Below are 17,042 nucleotides of genomic sequence, written 5' to 3' on the forward strand. Positions count from 1 at the left end.
AAAGTCGGTAAGACTACATTTCCCAGAAAGGCTTGCACGGGGGCGGTGGCGGCTGGGATGCGATGGCGGAGTCGCTGCCCCAGGAGGTGAGAGGAGTCCGCCCTCAGGCTTAGCTTGGGACAGGCTCCGCCCTCGGGGTCCCGGGCTGTGGGGAGGGGCTGTCAGACAGCTCGCCCGGCTCTGCCCGCCTGGCTGAAACGACCCGCCGGGGAGATCCCAGGATCTGCTGGCTATGGGTAACGGCCCCGCCTTTGGGCCACCCTATCACCTTAGCTTGGGGGAACCATTCTTTCCACCCCCATCGGCCCCACGATTTGGTTGCCTCGTCACCTCAACCAGGACAGGGTCTCAGCCTACCCACCTCTCTAGAGATGGCCGCCCCTTCCCCCTCAGTTCTGGAAGATGTCCGTTTCATACAATCGTCCCCGAAGGGTAACCGGCCGTATCCTCGTTGGCCTCTTTGGGGTGATCACTTCATTCCCTTTGCCCCTCCCCCTGGCGGTGGGAAGCAGACTGCCCCCTTCAATCAATTCCAGGCACAGTCGCTGAATTACTTCACCGAAGACAGGCCTGCTCCTCACTCCCTAGGCCCCTAGTGATGGCTGCCCCTACCTCCTTCACCCCATGGGATGTTTGCGCCTTTTCCTTAGCCTGGAGCAAGAGCACTCTGTCGCCATTGGCCAGAGACAGAGAACAGGTTTTGCTGCCAGCGGTCTCTTGGGATGGTCTCTCCATCCCTTTTGCCTTGAGAGTTGGCAGCCCCCTCCTGCTGTCCGTGAGAGGCAAGTCACCCTTTACTCATTGGCCCTGGAACGGTGGTCCTTCTCCTTAGCAAGAATAAGACAGCTCCCACTCCGCTGACTCCCCTGCCATGGCATCCTTTATCTCCTGGGCTCCAGAGGATGTTTGTTCCATCTCCATAGATCCTAGGAATGACTAGTTTTATCTCTAGTAGCCCCTTAGGATGGGGTTCATGGGATGGCCTCTTCATCCTTATCACTGCCTCTTCTTCCCTCTAGAAAAGCTACCCCCTTCTCAGTTCAAAGAATCATGCTCCCTCCCCTCAGAGAGGACAGGTGTACTGCCCTCTCCCTTTGCTTTTTGGGTTGGTTGCTGAGCCCCAGAAGACAGGATGGCCACTGTCTTAACTTGGCTCAGATAGGCTTCCCTGCCTTCCCCTGGGATTGGGGGCTTAGTCAGTCCCAATCTCATCAGTGTTCTCTTCCCCATGCCTAGCCTTCCTGGCCTAGAAGGCTGTTCTCCCCAGTCCCCAGTACTTCTCTCAGGTAAAGTGATCTGCTTTATCTCCCCATCCCTTCCCTTAGCAAACCTTTGGTGAAAATAGAGGTAGAGGGCTTTGGTGAAAATAGAGATATAGGACTGTCCATCTTTAGTTCAATCCAGTAAGTATTGGCTGAGTACCTTCTGGTGCTAGGAATCAAAGAAAGGAAGAAGAAATTAGAATGCACTGGTGAGGTCAAGGTTAAGGAAGGGCATTCCAGGAAAGACCCACATAGGCAAAAAGTAATAGGCATGCTATGTTTATAGGACAGTGGGGAGACTGAACTGGGGAAGCTCTGGAATCAGGGATCCGGATCTGGTCAGGCATAGGGCCTGGCAGTGCTGACCCAAGAGTGGAGATTTTGTCCTCAGGGCATTAGGGTACCCTGCAGGTTTTCATCAGGGATATCCTAAGACTGAATGCTGTTTTTTTTTTAGGAAAGTTAACCTTGTTGCAGTGTGCAGAATGACTAGCAAGGATGAGCCTGGAGGCAGGTGGGAGATTGTAGAAGCGCCCCACGTCTGGGGTAATGAAGATCTGGGCTGCTGAGGTTCTAAAGTTTCAGTGGTAAAAATATTAGTAGCAGCAATCCAGCAACCATTTATGGAACATCTACTAGTTGTCAAGCACATTATATCTATTAAATATATGTATATATACCTGTATATATGTATATGGTATGGAAACTGAAGCTGAGAGAGGTCAATTACCTCGCCTGAGGCCACATAAGTCACAGAGCTCAGAAGCAGTAGAGTGGGGATTTGAATGAGTCTAAGTTAGCCTGGCTTAAAGCTTGTGCTGTACACCTGTATCTGACAGCAAGGGACAGAAGAGCACGAAGAGTTCAAAGTATCAAGATCTTCAGGTGAGATGCACTGTTGGCATTGAAGTTCAGATACTGGAAAGTTGGGAATAAGGGATGCTTCAGACTGAGAATATGAATTTTGGTTGAGATAAAGGTGATAGTAAAACATTTAGATGAAGGATCCTGTGGACAATTGGCAACACTGGACCAGCACATGAATGATGAGACAATAGGGGGATATTGAATTGTTGGTTATTCCTGTAGAGGTAACTGTTGAAGCCATGCAAACAAATTTATTATCCTCGGAAATAAACCTCAGATTGAAAGACCCAGGTCTGAACCCTGGGTGCCACAGAAGAATCCGGAAACAGGGCAATTGGAGTGGTGAGTGGAGCCCTGGAAAACACAGTGTCACAATGGTCCAGGAGAGAAGATTCCAGAAGAAAAGAATAGTTAATATTAGATCATTCCTGGCCTCACAGGCGACTCCATTCCCGGTCCCTTATAGGGCCTCCAGCCTCACAGAGCATGTGTGGAGTGACGGCCTGAGCACCTGGGCTGGGTCCTGCTGGGATCATAGCTTAACAGCCAGCTGAGAAAGCGGGTTGGCAGTGGAGAAGATGGGGAAAGAGGGAAGACCCAGAGCCTGACCCGTGATGGCAGGTGGATGGGGTGTGGCTTCTGAAGATCAGAGGAGGAGACCTGACTTGCTGTGTCTGAGGTCCTATGCCAGACCCTTTACTACGTTACTTGATGCTCACCATAACCCATTTAGATCTCACTACATTTGCCATTTTACAGATTAGAAAAACAAGACTCAGAGAGGTCAGGTGATAGATAAGCAATTGAACTAGGTTTATCTAGTCCCAGTGCCCAGGCTCTTTTTACCAAACTGAGTGGGAAGTTTGCTTTTTATCAATCAGTACAAACCTGCATCCAGGCGGAGCTCAGGAATGGTTTGTTCACAGGAAAGATCCTTAGAGGCTGGAGGGGGGAAGTGAAGATCTCATGAAGCTTAGGATTAAAGATGAACTAGAAGCCAGTATTCCAGTCCCCTCAGACCTACTATTCTACCAGGTGGAGAAGGTTCCAAAGGCCCCCAGTTCTTACAGTTTCCAATGTCCTGTCTTTTTCCCTCAGATGCTCACATATATTCTGAGCTTCCTGCCTCTGTCAGATCAGAAAGAGGCCTCCCTCGTGAGTCGGGCTTGGTACTGTGCAGCCCAGAATGCTCTTCGGGAGGTAAGGTGGCCACCCTCATCTGGCCCATTCTCAGTTGTCTGTCACTTTAGTTTGCTTGTGGCCCTGCTCATACATCATCCATCCATCCATCCATCCATCTATCCATGCACACTTGTTCACACATATGTTACATTCATACATACTTGGCTCTGGGTACAGTGCTGGGACTTTACAGATGAATAAGACATAGTCCCCTGCCCAGAGGAGCTCATAGTCCAGTGAAGGAGAAAGACAAGTACGTTAGTGATCGTGATGTCGTGTGTTGGGTGCTATGACATTGGAATGAATGGTGCAACAAGAACAGGAAGAAGGGCATCCAAAGGAGAGCAGCAGCATCAGGGAAAGTTTCCTCATGGAATAGGATAAGGGTGAAGGTTGGTCTTCCATACTGGTAACAGCACAGGTGAAGGCGCCAAGGTGTGAAACAGTTCTGGATATGACCACACAAGTTCCATGTGACTAGAACTTAGATAGAAGTGGTGGGAGATGAAGCTAAAGAGAGGTCAGGCTGCAAACTGGCACTATTGCTGGGGTTCCATCCTGATTACCATCACGGAGCCTTTAAAGGAATGTTAAGGCAGGGGAGTGACAAGGTGTGATGTGTCTTAGATCTCTGCAGTGCAGAGTGGACTGGAGAGGGTGAGTCGGGGTGTGGGGAGACAGCCCAGCTCAGAAGTGCGTGCAGACATCTGTGACAGTTTGAAAGGCAAGCAGTGAAAGCTCCTTGTTTGTTTTAATTTTGACTTCTTTGAATATTCCTGAGGTTGAACAGTTTTCTCATTAGCTGACCATTTCTATTTCCTTCTCTTGTTTATTCACGTTCTTTATCCATTTAATCATTAGCATCGTAGTATTTTCCTTATCCATTTGTATGAACCTTTTATATATTAAAGAGATTAATCTTTTACATATTCATTGAAATATATTCCTAACATATTTGCCTTTGAATTTGATTTGTAGGTATGTGCTTATTTATGAGATACAGAGGTTAAATTTCTATGTTGTGGATCCTGAACATCTTTTGTTTTCTTGCTTTTTAAATTTGGAGACCCCTTGCCTCCTCAGTGATTTGATGTACCTCATATTTCTCTCCTTTTTTTTTTTTATTAGACTCTATTTTTTAGAGAGGTTTTAAGTTCACAACACAATTTTTTCTTCTATTTTATGGTTTCAATTTTTATAGTAATTTTTTAATTGGCGAAATTTATTTTGATTTATGCTGTCAGATAAGAAACTAAACTAATTAGTTTTCAAATAGCCCCCATACCATTTATATATAATCTTCCCCTTCCTTTCTGGTTTGGACTTCTCCTCTGTCACACATTAAATGTGTGTATACACATAGGGTCTGTTGTCATGTAATCTGTCCTGTATCATTGAGCTTAGTTAGTGTGTAAAGATAGTTGGACTTGTGGAAAATTGAAGTATGAGACATCTAGATGGTGAGATGCAGTTGGTTGTTGAATTTCTGAATGAGGAGTTCAAGAGAAGTGTCTCAGTAATAAATACAGAGTTGGGTATCATTACAGAATGGGTAGAGGTTGAAACATGGATCTAAGTAACTTGCCCCAGGGAGCACATGACGATCCATAGGAAGAGCAGGCCACAGAATCCCCAGGGGGAGTACACCAGTCTAAGGGCATGGTATGGAGGAGGCACCAGTGAGGCATAGAGGAGATTCCAGTGAGAAGAGGGGGCAGAAGTCATAAGTGGAGAGCATTTACAGTGTTGAGTGGATGACTAACAGTGTCATATCCCATGAAGAGTCCAGAAAATAAAGAGCAGATAGTGTCTGTGATGTCCAATGTCCAGAGAGGTCCCCAGTGACTTCAGCAACACTTGGCATCTGGAGGAAAAGCCAGGTGTGTGGAGGAATGAATGAGATAAGAAGGACAGTGTAGAAGGGGCGCCTGAGTGGCTCAGTCGGTTAAGAAGGACAGTGTAGACAGTTGACCTCCTTTGCAAGAAATTTCCCCACGAAAGGAAGGAAATAAATGGGGCAATGATGAGAGGTTGAGGGGACTTGACAAAAGGATTTTCATTGGGAGAAGTCTCAAATGTGTTCTTATGCTGCGGAGAGTAATAAAGGAGGGGCGAATGTGAATGAATGAAGAAGAGAGGTGAGAAATGGTGGATGCCACCTGAGGTGATACAGGCCTGGTCTTCGATAGGGTGCGGAGGGTGTCGCTTCTCAGGAAGTGGCAGTGTGGAGCAATTTGCTGAGGAAGCTCCTCTGAAGCTAGTGGCCTCTTTGCTGGGTGAATCTGGGGGCCACATTGTCATAGGGAAGTAAAAAGAGAGGTAGAGGCAGGGGCCTCAGCACAAAGGCTTGGAATCTTCCAGGGCAGAAGGAAGTGGGAGAATTACCAGAGCTGCTCAGAGAGCCCTCACTCACTCAGATACTGATGCTGCCTGTCTGTGCCTAGCCCTGTGCTGGGCCCTGGGGCTGCAGGGCTGGGGGAGGCACAGCACTTGTGAGTTGGTAGTAAGCACAAGCCAAAGGAGTGGGTAGGTAGTAGTAGTGCTGCATTTGGAGTCTTGTGTGGGACACAGGGGATCAGAGAAGATTCAGAAAAGACTTCATGGAGAAGGGCGTGCCTGGGATGAGGCTAGAGAGGGGAATAAATATTTGCCAAATAGACAAATAGGAGTAGGTGAGAGGTGAGACAACCCTCACACTCATCACTACAACCAAACAGAAAAAGCAGCCAAGTGGAGGCATGGCACCATGAGGCACCAATAAGAAGTGCCATTCCCAGAGCCAGGGCTGGGGGCGGGAGGGAGGGGGAGCGGGGGCAGGTGTGGGAAAGCTGGGCGCAAAGAAGTAGGCAGGGCTCCAGTGCTGGCAGAGAAGCTCAGCCTCCGTCGCATGGAGTAGAGAACCTTCAAGGGGTCTGAAGAGCATGGTCAATTTGCCTTTTATAAGGATCACCTGGTGACAGTACCAAGACTAGAATGGAGCCAGAAAGACTGAAAGCCAAGACCTTCAAAAGGGGACAACTGCTGTAATGTATTTCTGAGAGACAATACAGGAACCTGATCTAGGGCACAAGCTATGAGGCAGAAGCAGAGGGACATGCATGGTACAGTGTGTCAGAGAGATAAGATGGAAGGGACTTTGGTCACCATGAATGTGGAGTGTGAGAGAAGGGTCTAGAATGGCTCCCAGACCTCTGACTTGGGTGACTTGGTAGAGGGCACTAAGAGTTAAGAAAAAGGGGCATCATTGGGGGATAAGACAGTGAATTCAGACGTGGTCATGTTACACCTGTGTATCTGGCAAGTTCCATCGGGTAGCTAATTCCCAGGGTCCGCAGATAAAGTCGTTGGACTGGGATGAAGTGCAGTCTGCCAGGGCGCACAGGGAGGACAGCAGAGAGTGTGTGCACGTACGTGTGTGTGTGTGTGTGTGTGTGTGTGTGGTGGGGTGGAACATACCATGAGGAACTCTCTCTCTTCTTTGGTGACCCCAAAAGAGGCTGATGGGAAACAGGCTAGACAGTAGGAGGAGAGCCAGGCAGGCAGAGCCACAGAGCCCCCAGTGGGACATAGCATGGAGGAAACTGGCCATCCACAGCAGGTGGCATGGAAGAAAGGATACTTGTAGGAGGTCTGAGAGGAGCCCCCAGGTGTTGATGACCTTGCTGGATGGGAGGGGTAAGTGGGTGAGGCAAGGGGTAAAAAGGCGGCTAGCTCAGGTATAGGTGTGCCCACATGCTTCCAAGAGACCTGACGTCAGAGGAAAGGGGAGAAGCAAGAGTAATGAGGAGAGGGAGGCAGGATCAAGGGAGGCCTTTTTTGTGACTCTGGGGCATTTGTAAACTGAGGAAGGAGCAGTGGACTGCGGGTTACTATGGAAGAAGGTGGGGCAGGCCCAGTAGGCCCAGAGAAGGGGATTAGGAGCAAGAGAGGGAAGGAGATTAGGATGGGTCCTGACAACTGGTGAATATGAACAGGGCAAAGGGAGGGCCTTCCCACCTGATGGCTTTGGCTTCTCTCTGAAACACAACAGGTCATCTCTGGGAAGGTTGGAGTGAGGGGAGGGTGGTGCACTTGTGTCAGGGGCTGGAGAGAATGGTGGGCATGGAGAGAAACCTTGAGAGGGATGAGAAGAGAGCCAGAAGGTGGGGAGGAGGTGGCAGTGGAGGAGGCAAGAGGGGAGACTGTGGCTTCCACAGGCAGAATTCTGTACTCCCAGCATAGACCCAGAGGAGGCAGCAGTCTCATAGTCCCTGGCAGGGCTGGGGGCAAGAAGAATGGGCACGGCAGCATGGCAGGCAGGGCCACAGGACCCCAAGGAGAAGTAATCAGGGCAGAGGTTCTTTGAGTCCAGCAAATAAGGAGAGGGCAGGAGAAGAAAAGTGGGCAGTCAGGAAGGAATAGATTAGAATAGGATAAGGGAGTGAGGAGAAAGAGGCCAGGGCAGAGTTTGAGATCGTAGAATCCACCATCTCAGCACTGGGGCTCCTCCAGCTAACTGTGAGGCCTAGATGGGATGCTGACAAAGACCTATTTGGTGGCTCTGCAAAACTCAGCCCCACCCGGGCTGGGAGCACTGGAAGGCCAGGCCACAGGTACATGGCATCTAGGGTTCTGCTGACATCCCACCACAACCATGTCCCAGAGAGCAATTTTCAGAATTCATTGTCAGGAACCATCTTCCAGGGCTCATTTGTGGGCAGGTTGATAAGGAAGCAGCGCCCCCTGCTAGTATGTGCTACCAAAGATACTGGTTCACCAAAGCATGACTGGGGTTCGTTCATGCCTCACCAGGCCAAGCTAGGATGCTGGATTGATGACTTGTTATTCTCCCTGACCTACCCCCACTTAATCCCAGTTTTTCTCAAATAAGAAGGTAGACAAAGGCAGTGCCCCCCTGCCCTCCCCTCAACACAGGATCTGCCCATTCCGGTGAGAGCCTGGTTGCCTGCCACTGGGTTGGTCTCTGTGAAGAACTCAGGACAGCTCAGCTTCTGCCCTCCACTGCCTTCTCTTGCTTGGGGTGTTTATAAAGGCCCCCAGGAGCCTCTGGAAATGACCCCCAAGGTCTAGCTCCTCTCTATAGACCAAAGCCCCTGGGTGCCAGAGCATACACTTTCTTCTGGAGAACAGCATGCCGTTTGGGATCCCTATGCCAGCAGATGGGAGAGCCATTTCTCTATCAGATGGGTTTCCAATCTTGCCCACAAGCCTGCAGTTTCAGCTCAGGGCTTCATTAGGTACAATGAAGTCTTGGCCTCTCACAGTCAAGGGATATGTGCCCCTTTTAGCAGATTTAGGGCATTTTCCAAATGACTTGGCATTGACTGTTAAGATGCCAGCATTGTGAAAAAAGGACATGGGGCTTAGTTGGCTCCTTTGTGGATGAGGCAGCTGGAACTAGAGCAGATATGCTTGCAGTCCTCCTTTGGACCTCTAGAAGCATCTTCCTAGGGCCTAGGAAGGGTACCTTCCTACATTGGGACTAAAGACCAGAATCCAGGAGCCTGCTTCTTCTGTCTGCTGCTCTGCTCCCCACAAATGAAAAATATCACTAAAAGGCTGCTCCTGGGCACCTGCACTTTGAGTCTAAGGCAGACCACCTGGGTGATGGCTTAGAGGCTGCCCCCACACCACCAAGAAAAACAGTGGGGAGCAAGGAGGCGGTCTTAAATCTCAACACACACACACACACACACACACACACACACACACCCCTCCCAGTAGCTGCTAAGACCTGCTTTACATCAGGTCCTGTGCCTTTATTTGATGGGTTTTATTGCCACCAACCAACCCTGGACTTGGACTCTAGGCTGACTACCATTGCCCCGCCTCAGCTGTTCATCTGCCTGTTCATAGGGAGGTTGTGGGAGAGGGAAGAACATGAGAACATTCCTGGCTGCCAAGGCTCAGGAAGCAAGAGAAACAAGGACTACGGCAGGCCCCTGGGGGTGGGAGGGTTGGGGCACAAGATGTGAAGGTGGAGGTAGTACTGCCTCGGCAGCCAGCCCTGCTCTGCGCTTGGCAGCCACAGCATACTCTTCATCATCAGAAGGCTTTCAAATGGCTGGAGGTCTGCTTTACCATTCTCTTCTAGAACCTTTTCTCCCTGCTCTTTTCATCATTTTGTATCACCTTCCCCACCCAGTGGGATCTTCCCACTCTCCTTAAATCTTAGAGAAAAACGCAGGCCCTTGGGGTTCCTACTACTCCATTGTCTCCCAGTGTCCACGAGAGGGGGCTGTGGGAAGTGATCCTCTGGCCCACAATCCCTACCTTCCTGGAATGGGATCTGGACAGGGAGCCCGGTTTGACCCCTGATTCCCATGGAAGTAGTCAGGAGCCGGCCCCCATTTCTTCCCTTCCCTTCCTTTTAGGCTCCATGCCCAAAGTGGGGCTTGAACTCATGACCCTGAGATCCAGAGTCACGTGCTCTGCCGATTGAGCCAGCCAGGTGCCCCAGGCCCCCATTTCTCACCACACACTCCTTCCCATGATGACAGCCATAGGTATCTGTTTCTCTCTGTGACAGAAGCCAGCCTAGTTTCTGTACCCGGGAATGAGTTTCATGTGTCTTCCTGGGAGAATCCTGTAATAAGTGTCTTGTAGGAGTGTGTATTATGTGTCATTTCTACCTTTCTGACTTCCTTTTGATGATGTTCTGTGGGGTAGAAGTGGGGAACATCGCTTGTTCTTGCAGTAACTTACAGGACAGGTTTTTTAGAGAGCTTGCTTTCCTGCATTGGGATCATGTTGATGGATTAAAGCAAGAGCTTTTGAGTACTGCTTGCCTGCACCCTGGGCTTCCATCAAAGGTAGAAAAAACCTCCCCATACCTGTTCCTCACAGACCTGTCCCAACTTCCCTTTGGCACAAAATCAGGGAAGTTTCTGTGAAAACTGGGACTCCCCAAGTGTCTACGCAAGCCAGCCTGTTCTCCTGACTTAACCCTGAGCTCGCCTCTGAGCTCCACCCCACACCAGCCATGGACTCTCCACTCTCCCCTGTTCCTCCACAGCAGGGCCAGCCCCACTTTCTTGGCACCACAAGATTCATTCTCTTAGCTTCTGACCACAGAAATAGGAGATTTCTCCTTCCTTACCTGGACAAAGAAGATGGACACTCCAGAGATGAACCCCAGGGATCTCAAGCACATCTTGAACTCTGGAACCTGCAGGACCCACGCATGTTGGTGCGCACACACATATGCACACATGTATGCACACATTTTTGCTGACACACAAAACCCATTTTTGTGGCTAAGATACTGAAGCCACCAGGGGACCAAGGCCTCACTGCCTGCCCTAGACTTCTGGCACCTGGGCCACCCAGGGCGTGGTGGTGACAATTGCTTTGCTTCTTACTGCCTTCGGCTGTTCTGAGGGCTATTTATATGCTCGAGAAAGCGAAGGAGGCTGGTTGCTTAGCTAATGCTGAGCTCTGACTCTCTGGAGTAGGACCTGAGTCTGTGGGTCTCAGGGCCACCTTCTGAAAGGCCCAAAGTTTGGGATCTATCATACTTTGTCCTTCTGCCTCCTGGGGGCTTCACTGGCTCTCCTCTAGGCCACCCCCAGCCCCCTGTCCCCAGCATGCCAATGCCCCACCCCTCTGTAGGCATCCAGTCCCATCCATCACTAACCTTCCTGCCCTCCCCTCAAGTCATCCCCTTTGAGCCCCAGAGTGACTTGTCCCCTTCGACCACACATGACACCGCACAGCACAGCGGTCTCCATTGTGACAGGGTCCTTCCCTGATCTCTGGCTTCAGAGACCTGATGGCCAACCCTCTCTGAAGCCAGAGGGCTAACCCCAGTCCTATTGCTGCCCCTTAGACCAATGTGCAGTACAACATCCCTGTGTCCTCTGCCTCCCTCCCGGCCATCAAGAGCCTGGGCCTCAGGGGCATCACCTGCATCAGCCTGACCAACCTGGATGACTCACCAGCTTCGCATGAGGTGCTGGAGTGTGTTGCCTACCCCGTGGGCCCGCATCTGCAGAGCTTGTGCCTCAGTGGGGGCAGCCCCTCGGAGGCCGCCTTTGTGGCCCTGATCCTAGGCTGCCCAGCCCTGCGTATCCTTGACCTCAGTGGCTGCAACAGCCTCTTTACATCGGGCATGCTACTAGCTCAGCCCGAGACAGCACAGCGGGTCCAGCAGGTGTTGAGTGGCCTCTGTGAGCTCAACTTGGCTGGCCTGTGGGACCTGACCGACCTCAGCTTCAACCGGCTCAGCAGCTGTGCCCCCAGCTTGGAGCGCCTCTCCTTGGCCTACTGTCACCTCACCTTTGAATTAGGCCCAGTCTGGGGCTCCCTTGGCCCCCAAGACTCCTCCCCCTCCCAACTCTCCTTCCACAACCTGCTGTGGTTCGTGAAGGAAAGGGCTGGTAGGCTGCATGCCCTGGACCTGAGTGGCACTGGCTTGCTCCCTGAGGCCCTGCAGGCCCTGGGTCAGGTGGCCGGGCTGCAGCTGCAGGAACTGAGCCTGCATGGCTGCCAGGACCTCTCCACAGAGGCTGTGGCTGCCCTTTGCCGCCTGCAATCGGGCCTGATCTCCCTGGACCTCGGCGGCTGCTCAGGACTGGCTGACGGGGCACTCGTGGCCATAAGCCGGGGCCTGGGGCACCTGCAGCGCCTCAACCTGAGGAAGCTGCAGCGGCTGACAGACGCAGGATGTATGGCCCTGGGGGGCCTGCAGGAGCTGCAGAGCTTGGACCTGGCAGAGTGCTGCCTGGTGAGTGGGTGGGGCCTGGCTCAGGCCCTGGGTTCAGGGCACAGAGCTCCAGCCCCACGGGCCTCCCTCAGCCTGGCCTACTGCGCCTCACTCAAGGTGAGCACACCATCTCCTTCCTTCCTCTCCAGGGCTGTGGCTGGGGGCGTTGCACATGTGGCAGCAGGGAGGAACTCCCCAATGTTTATGTCCAAGGAACAGTAGTGAGAACAGAACTTAGGACACAAGGGGAAAGGAGCCTGGACAGACAGTGCTGCTGCCAGCACTCCCCTGCTCAGCCCCTACCGTGTGCCTGCATGGAGGGAGGTCCAGGACACCAGGCTGGCCCAGCCCACAAGGTGGCACACACCTCGTATGCAAAGTGCTCGGTGACCCGGGCAGTCTGGGTAGGGGTACTGAGTGCAGGTGTTCGTTCTGGAGGCAGGAAAGATGAAAGAAGGGGTCTGTAGGGAATGGGCACCGAGGTTACACAGGGAGGTTGCTCAGGCAGGGCCTGACAGAGGTAATATGATGTGTCACAGGGTCATTTCTTGGCTGCAGCCAGTTCATTAGGACTCAGCCCTGTCCCTCTGGGTGGCATCCCTAACTTGGCAATATCAGTCTCTCCCTCTTTAGTGGATCATTCCTTCAAACTGTCAATGTACCCAGGGCATTCCAACCTGAACACCGTCTCCTTTCCCCCACAAGTGCTTCTCTTGCCCTGCCCCACTCTGTCTTCCTGTTACCGCCATGTGTCTCTTTATCAGCTCTCCCACGTATCTCTGCATCTCTTTACAAACCAGCTTCCTCTACTCTGCCATTAGCTCCTGCTTCTGGCAGGTGGCAGCCCTACCCCCACAGTGACCTCAGAGTTCTGCTTCACATTCTAGAGGGAGCATACCTGACTGGCTCAGCTAGGGTCAGATGTCCAATGAGGGTCCAATAAGCTGTGGTCAGAGGGCTCCCTCAGCCCACACCTTCAGGAGGGGCCTGGAGTACAGGCAGGGCAGATACTTTAGAAACTTCCACCTGCATCCTTCCTGCCCCAGACAATCTAGGCCTTTGTCCTCCAGCAAACTCCTGGTGTCCCTACCTTTCACCAACACAGGGACATTGTTGCTTCCCTCTATGGACCCACTGGTAGCTCTCTGTTGCCTGTGGGGCTGGAATCTTGAGTAGAACCTGCATAGGGACCCTTGCAGAAGTCACCTGCTCATTGCTCTCTCCCTTCTCCACTTCCCTCCTAGGATGCCTCAGTGCTCTCCCTGATCTCAGTGCTGAGCCCAAGCCTCAGGGTGCTAGACTTATCTTCCTGTGTGGCCCTCACCAACAGGACCCTGCAGGCCATCTGTGCCTACCTAACCCACCTCTCAGTCCTGCGCCTGGCCTGGTGCAAGGAGCTCCAAGACTGGGGACTTCTGGGGCTGGGGGAACCAAGTGAAGAGCCTACACAGGAGCCCCAGGTGCAGGTCATGGAAGGCGGGGGCGGTCCCTGGATTCAGCTACCCACCCCCACCCCCCGCCCCTCCTGAATGTCTCTCTAGGACCATTTGAGGGCCAAACTCAGGAGGAACCTGAGAAGCAGGAGCCTCTTCCCACAGCTACATCAAGAGTTGGAGCATCAGGCCTCAGGCCCCAAGGAGCCTCCCCAGCCACAGGGCCCTTCCCTGCTCATGCTGCGGGCCTTGCAGGAGTTGGACCTCACAGCCTGCAGCAAGCTAACTGATGCCAGTTTGGCCAAGGTGTGGGATTGGGACTGGAGGTGTGGATAGGCTGATGATCCTGGCACTAGACCCAGGCCCAGGTCAACCCACTCTTTGCTTGGAAGAAGTTCCATTCTCTTTGGCTTCTGCTACCTCTGGCTGGGGGTGGGGGAACCTGGAAGAGCCCTGGGCTCCAGTGCCCTATCATACCCTCCCACTCCTCACCCCATCCTTGCAGGTGCTCCGGTTCCCCCAGCTGAGGCAACTGTCACTGAGCCTGTTGCCAGCACTCACAGACAAGGGTTTGGTGGCTGTGGCCAAGGGCTGCCCCAGCCTGGAGCACTTGGTGCTGAGTCACTGCAGCCTCCTCAGTGATGAGGGCTGGGCCCAGGCAGCCAGCTCCTGGCCGAGGCTGCGGCACCTCAACCTATCCAGCTGCAGTCAGCTCACAGAGCAGTGAGTTGTCTGATGATGCCACAAATCAGTACAGGGGCTGGGCTGGGTCCCCATGCCAGGTCAGGCACTCACTGGAGGCCTCCCCACAGAACTCTGGATACCATTGGGCAGGCGTGCAAGCAGCTCCGGATGTTAGATGTGTCCATGTGCCCTGGTATCAGCATGGCTGCCATCAGGCACTTCCAAGCCCAACTGCCCCAGGTGGCCTGCATCCAGTCCCGCTTCGTGGGAGGGGCTGACCTGACCTTGACGCTCTAGGGGCAGGTCAGTAACCAACCCTTTGGCTCAGCCTCCATTGCCCTGAGTCCCCAGCCCTGGCCTCTTGACCTGGAGTTTGACCGAATGCCTCCTACCCTCCTCTGCCGCATACCCCAAGCTACAAACTCCTTTTCTAGGACTGGGGATAGAACTAATCCGGGGCAGCACAAGGGGCTTCCTGCTCCAGTCTGCCCTACAGCCCAGCAAGCGCCTCTTCCAGCTATAGGCTGCTGCCACAGGCCCATAGAAATGCCAGCTCCTGCTCTCCTGACCAGACCTAGGTCCGGAGGCCAGGCCCACAGGTGGGATGCCTCTGATGTTGGGGAGGAGCCGACCTTGTGCCGCTTGCCCTGCCCACTTCTCACACCTAAGGCCTGTGCCTCACCTTGTTCCCTATAAGGAGCTCTCCCAGCCCTTACCAGCACGGAGTTTTAGCAGCCAAGCCACAGACTTTGTCGTAAACTCAAACAAGATTAAAAATTCCAGATCTTACCTCCTTGTCTGAAGTTCTCAAGCTAAAGGGCTCCCTCCCCTCCCTACCTCAGTTGAAGCAGCCCAGCCTAGCCCAGGGACAACGTGGACAAAACACCAGAGGCACATAGACAATTTCTTCCTTACACCTGACCTAAAGCACCACAGGCACCACCAGCAAGTCCTAACTTCTTCCCCAACATGGTTGGAGACTAGAAGCCTGGAGGCCTCTCCCAGCATGAGCCTCCAAGCATGTCTTGCAGGAAAGGCACATCCCAGACAGACCCGAGGAGCACAATGATTAAGGATGCAGTGGTCTTCAGAAAGAAAAAAAGAGAGAGGACAGGATCTCTGGCTTGGAAGGGTCATTAGAGGGCATCTAGTCCAACCTCCTAAACAGTGCCAGTGACTTCTCAACAGCAGCTCTGAGAAGCCACTTGGCCCTTCATGTGTCCACCCACACTTTGCCCATCTATCCATCAGTTCTAGGAACAGCTAGCATGGCTGCCTGAGTGCCTGCAGCACTGTACTTTATGTGGGGATTCAGAGGTGCCAAAGCTTTCCCAGCGCCCCGGTCACTGGGGGAGGCAAATTAGCCAACAGACAGGGACAGTCCAGTGTGCAGGGCATGCATAAATAGAGAAGCACCTGGAACTGGGAGCCCAGGGGAGCAATGAACATACCCTGGGAGATCAAGGAAAGACTCAAGGCAGTGAAAAGCGAGCAGAAGGGAAGGAAGAGGGCAATCAGAAAGGACCAGGGAAATGCACAGTGCAGGCCAGAGCTGGCACTGGGGAGGAAAGGGCGGGTCTCACAGGATGCAGGGAGGATGCCAGCTTGGATCAAGCACAGAGAACTCTGCAAGCCACAGGCCTTTTATTAGATGGCATAAACCACGTGTCTGCAGCCCATCTTAGCTCAACTCTGCTCAGTTGGGAAACTGTGACCATCATCCCATGGACAACAGGGAGGCACTGAAAAATACAGGTTGGGGGTAGTGTGCATGTGAGTGTATAATCAGATCAACTTCATGTTTGAGAAAGACTTGGGGTATTGAGGACCAGAGGAGCAAGGCAGGAAGTCAGGAGATTCTTGCCAAGATGTTGGTGGCCTGGACAAAGGAGTGGAGACATTGGGGAGGAGGAACTGATGCTATTAGAAGGCTTAACTGCATCTGGGATCCTGACCTCGATTTCCATTTTGAACTCAATAGCAAGTTGAACTATGCCAACTGTGGTGGGAAGTCTCTTAATGTAGGAGTGGGCATGTTGGGCCCTGGAGGCCTGAGTCAGAAGCAGGTGCTCTCCCAGCACATTCTCCAAAGAGATGCCATTTCATCAGTTTTCAAGGTAACATGTTGATGGTCAATACTGTTAAAAAGGTACTGAGATGGTGTTGAGAAATAGTGGTAGTGAGAGGCACGGAGAAAGTCAGAGTAGTGGCAGCTTTCAGCCTGCCCTGTGGGTTGGTGTGCTAGCCTCTGAGATTGACCTCCAGCTGGGCCCAATACCCCTCACCACTTTCTCTCCCCAGTGGTCTTGCCTGTCCGTGGCCACCACCACACCCTGCTGCTGCAGTGGATTTGAATCAGAATGCAAGGCTTGCACTGAATTCCCTCATCAGAATCAACACATCCTTCCACCACCAGGGGACAGGTCTGAAATCTTGAGTTTGCCCTTCAGCACAAAGCAGACCCAGCTTCACATCTATTCCTTCATGCCTCTCACCAGAGGGCCTCGAAAAGGACAAAGAGCAGGGCCAACCAGGGCTGAGGACTGAGTTCAAACTGTTAGGAGCCTTTTAGAAACATGGCTTTCAGACTAGGCCCCTGCTCATGTTGCCCAGGAAGGCATCCACTTAGGACAACACCTTCTGCCTTGCCACAGGTCCCTCAACTGACCCCCCAGACCATAGGCCATCCCTCTCTGCAGGCCCAGCACTCAGGAAGGCTGAGGACTCATCTTGTGGAAGGACAATAGGTCCAGCTTGTCTCCTGCCTCCTGCAGAATACACTCAGCTACGGCTCCCCAGGTTTGTGGCCCCAAGCAATGACCTTGACCTGATGCCCCATCTCATTTGCCAGCTAAGCTTGAAGGCAGGCTTGGCCCACAGGTTCAGAACTGGCTCGACACATACATAAGA

The 17,042-nt window shown here is 52.5% G+C and overlaps 1 protein-coding gene across 7 annotated transcripts; it reads left to right on the top strand.

Annotated features, from left to right (window-relative positions):
* Nucleotides 1–6: 6 nt before the first annotated feature.
* LOC125152749 (F-box/LRR-repeat protein 2-like) lies at nt 7–14,908 on the top strand. 7 transcript variants are annotated; one of them, XM_047835075.1, is made up of 8 exons: nt 7–86; nt 1,720–2,147; nt 3,228–3,329; nt 11,140–12,132; nt 13,260–13,475; nt 13,557–13,754; nt 13,954–14,171; nt 14,261–14,908. In XM_047835075.1, the coding sequence occupies exons 3-8, from the start codon at nt 3,228–3,230 to the stop codon at nt 14,427–14,429; spliced, it is 1,896 nt and encodes a 631-aa protein (XP_047691031.1). In that variant the 5' UTR covers nt 7–86; nt 1,720–2,147; the 3' UTR covers nt 14,430–14,908. The 7 variants fall into 7 exon arrangements, with proteins under 7 accessions (XP_047691031.1, XP_047691032.1, XP_047691033.1 ...); XM_047835076.1 differs by having other exon boundaries at nt 1,720–1,849; XM_047835077.1 differs by having other exon boundaries at nt 1,720–1,776.
* Nucleotides 14,909–17,042: the final 2,134 nt, after the last annotated feature.

The sequence above is a fragment of the Prionailurus viverrinus genome, chromosome E2 (assembly GCF_022837055.1).
Source record: "Prionailurus viverrinus isolate Anna chromosome E2, UM_Priviv_1.0, whole genome shotgun sequence".
Classification (NCBI taxonomy): domain Eukaryota; kingdom Metazoa; phylum Chordata; class Mammalia; order Carnivora; family Felidae; genus Prionailurus; species Prionailurus viverrinus.

What these genes read in the sequence shown, in the direction of transcription:
- LOC125152749 (XM_047835072.1), top strand. Translation starts at nt 10,294, where the DNA reads ATGGACTCTCCACTCTCCCCTGTTCCTCCACAGCAGGGCCAGCCCCAC. An exon ending in CCTACTGCGCCTCACTCAAG is followed by an intron (nt 12,133 to 13,259) that starts GTGAGCACACCA and finishes CTTCCCTCCTAG; the next exon opens with GATGCCTCAGTGCTCTCCCT. An exon ending in TGCAGTCAGCTCACAGAGCA is followed by an intron (nt 14,172 to 14,260) that starts GTGAGTTGTCTG and finishes GCCTCCCCACAG; the next exon opens with AACTCTGGATACCATTGGGC.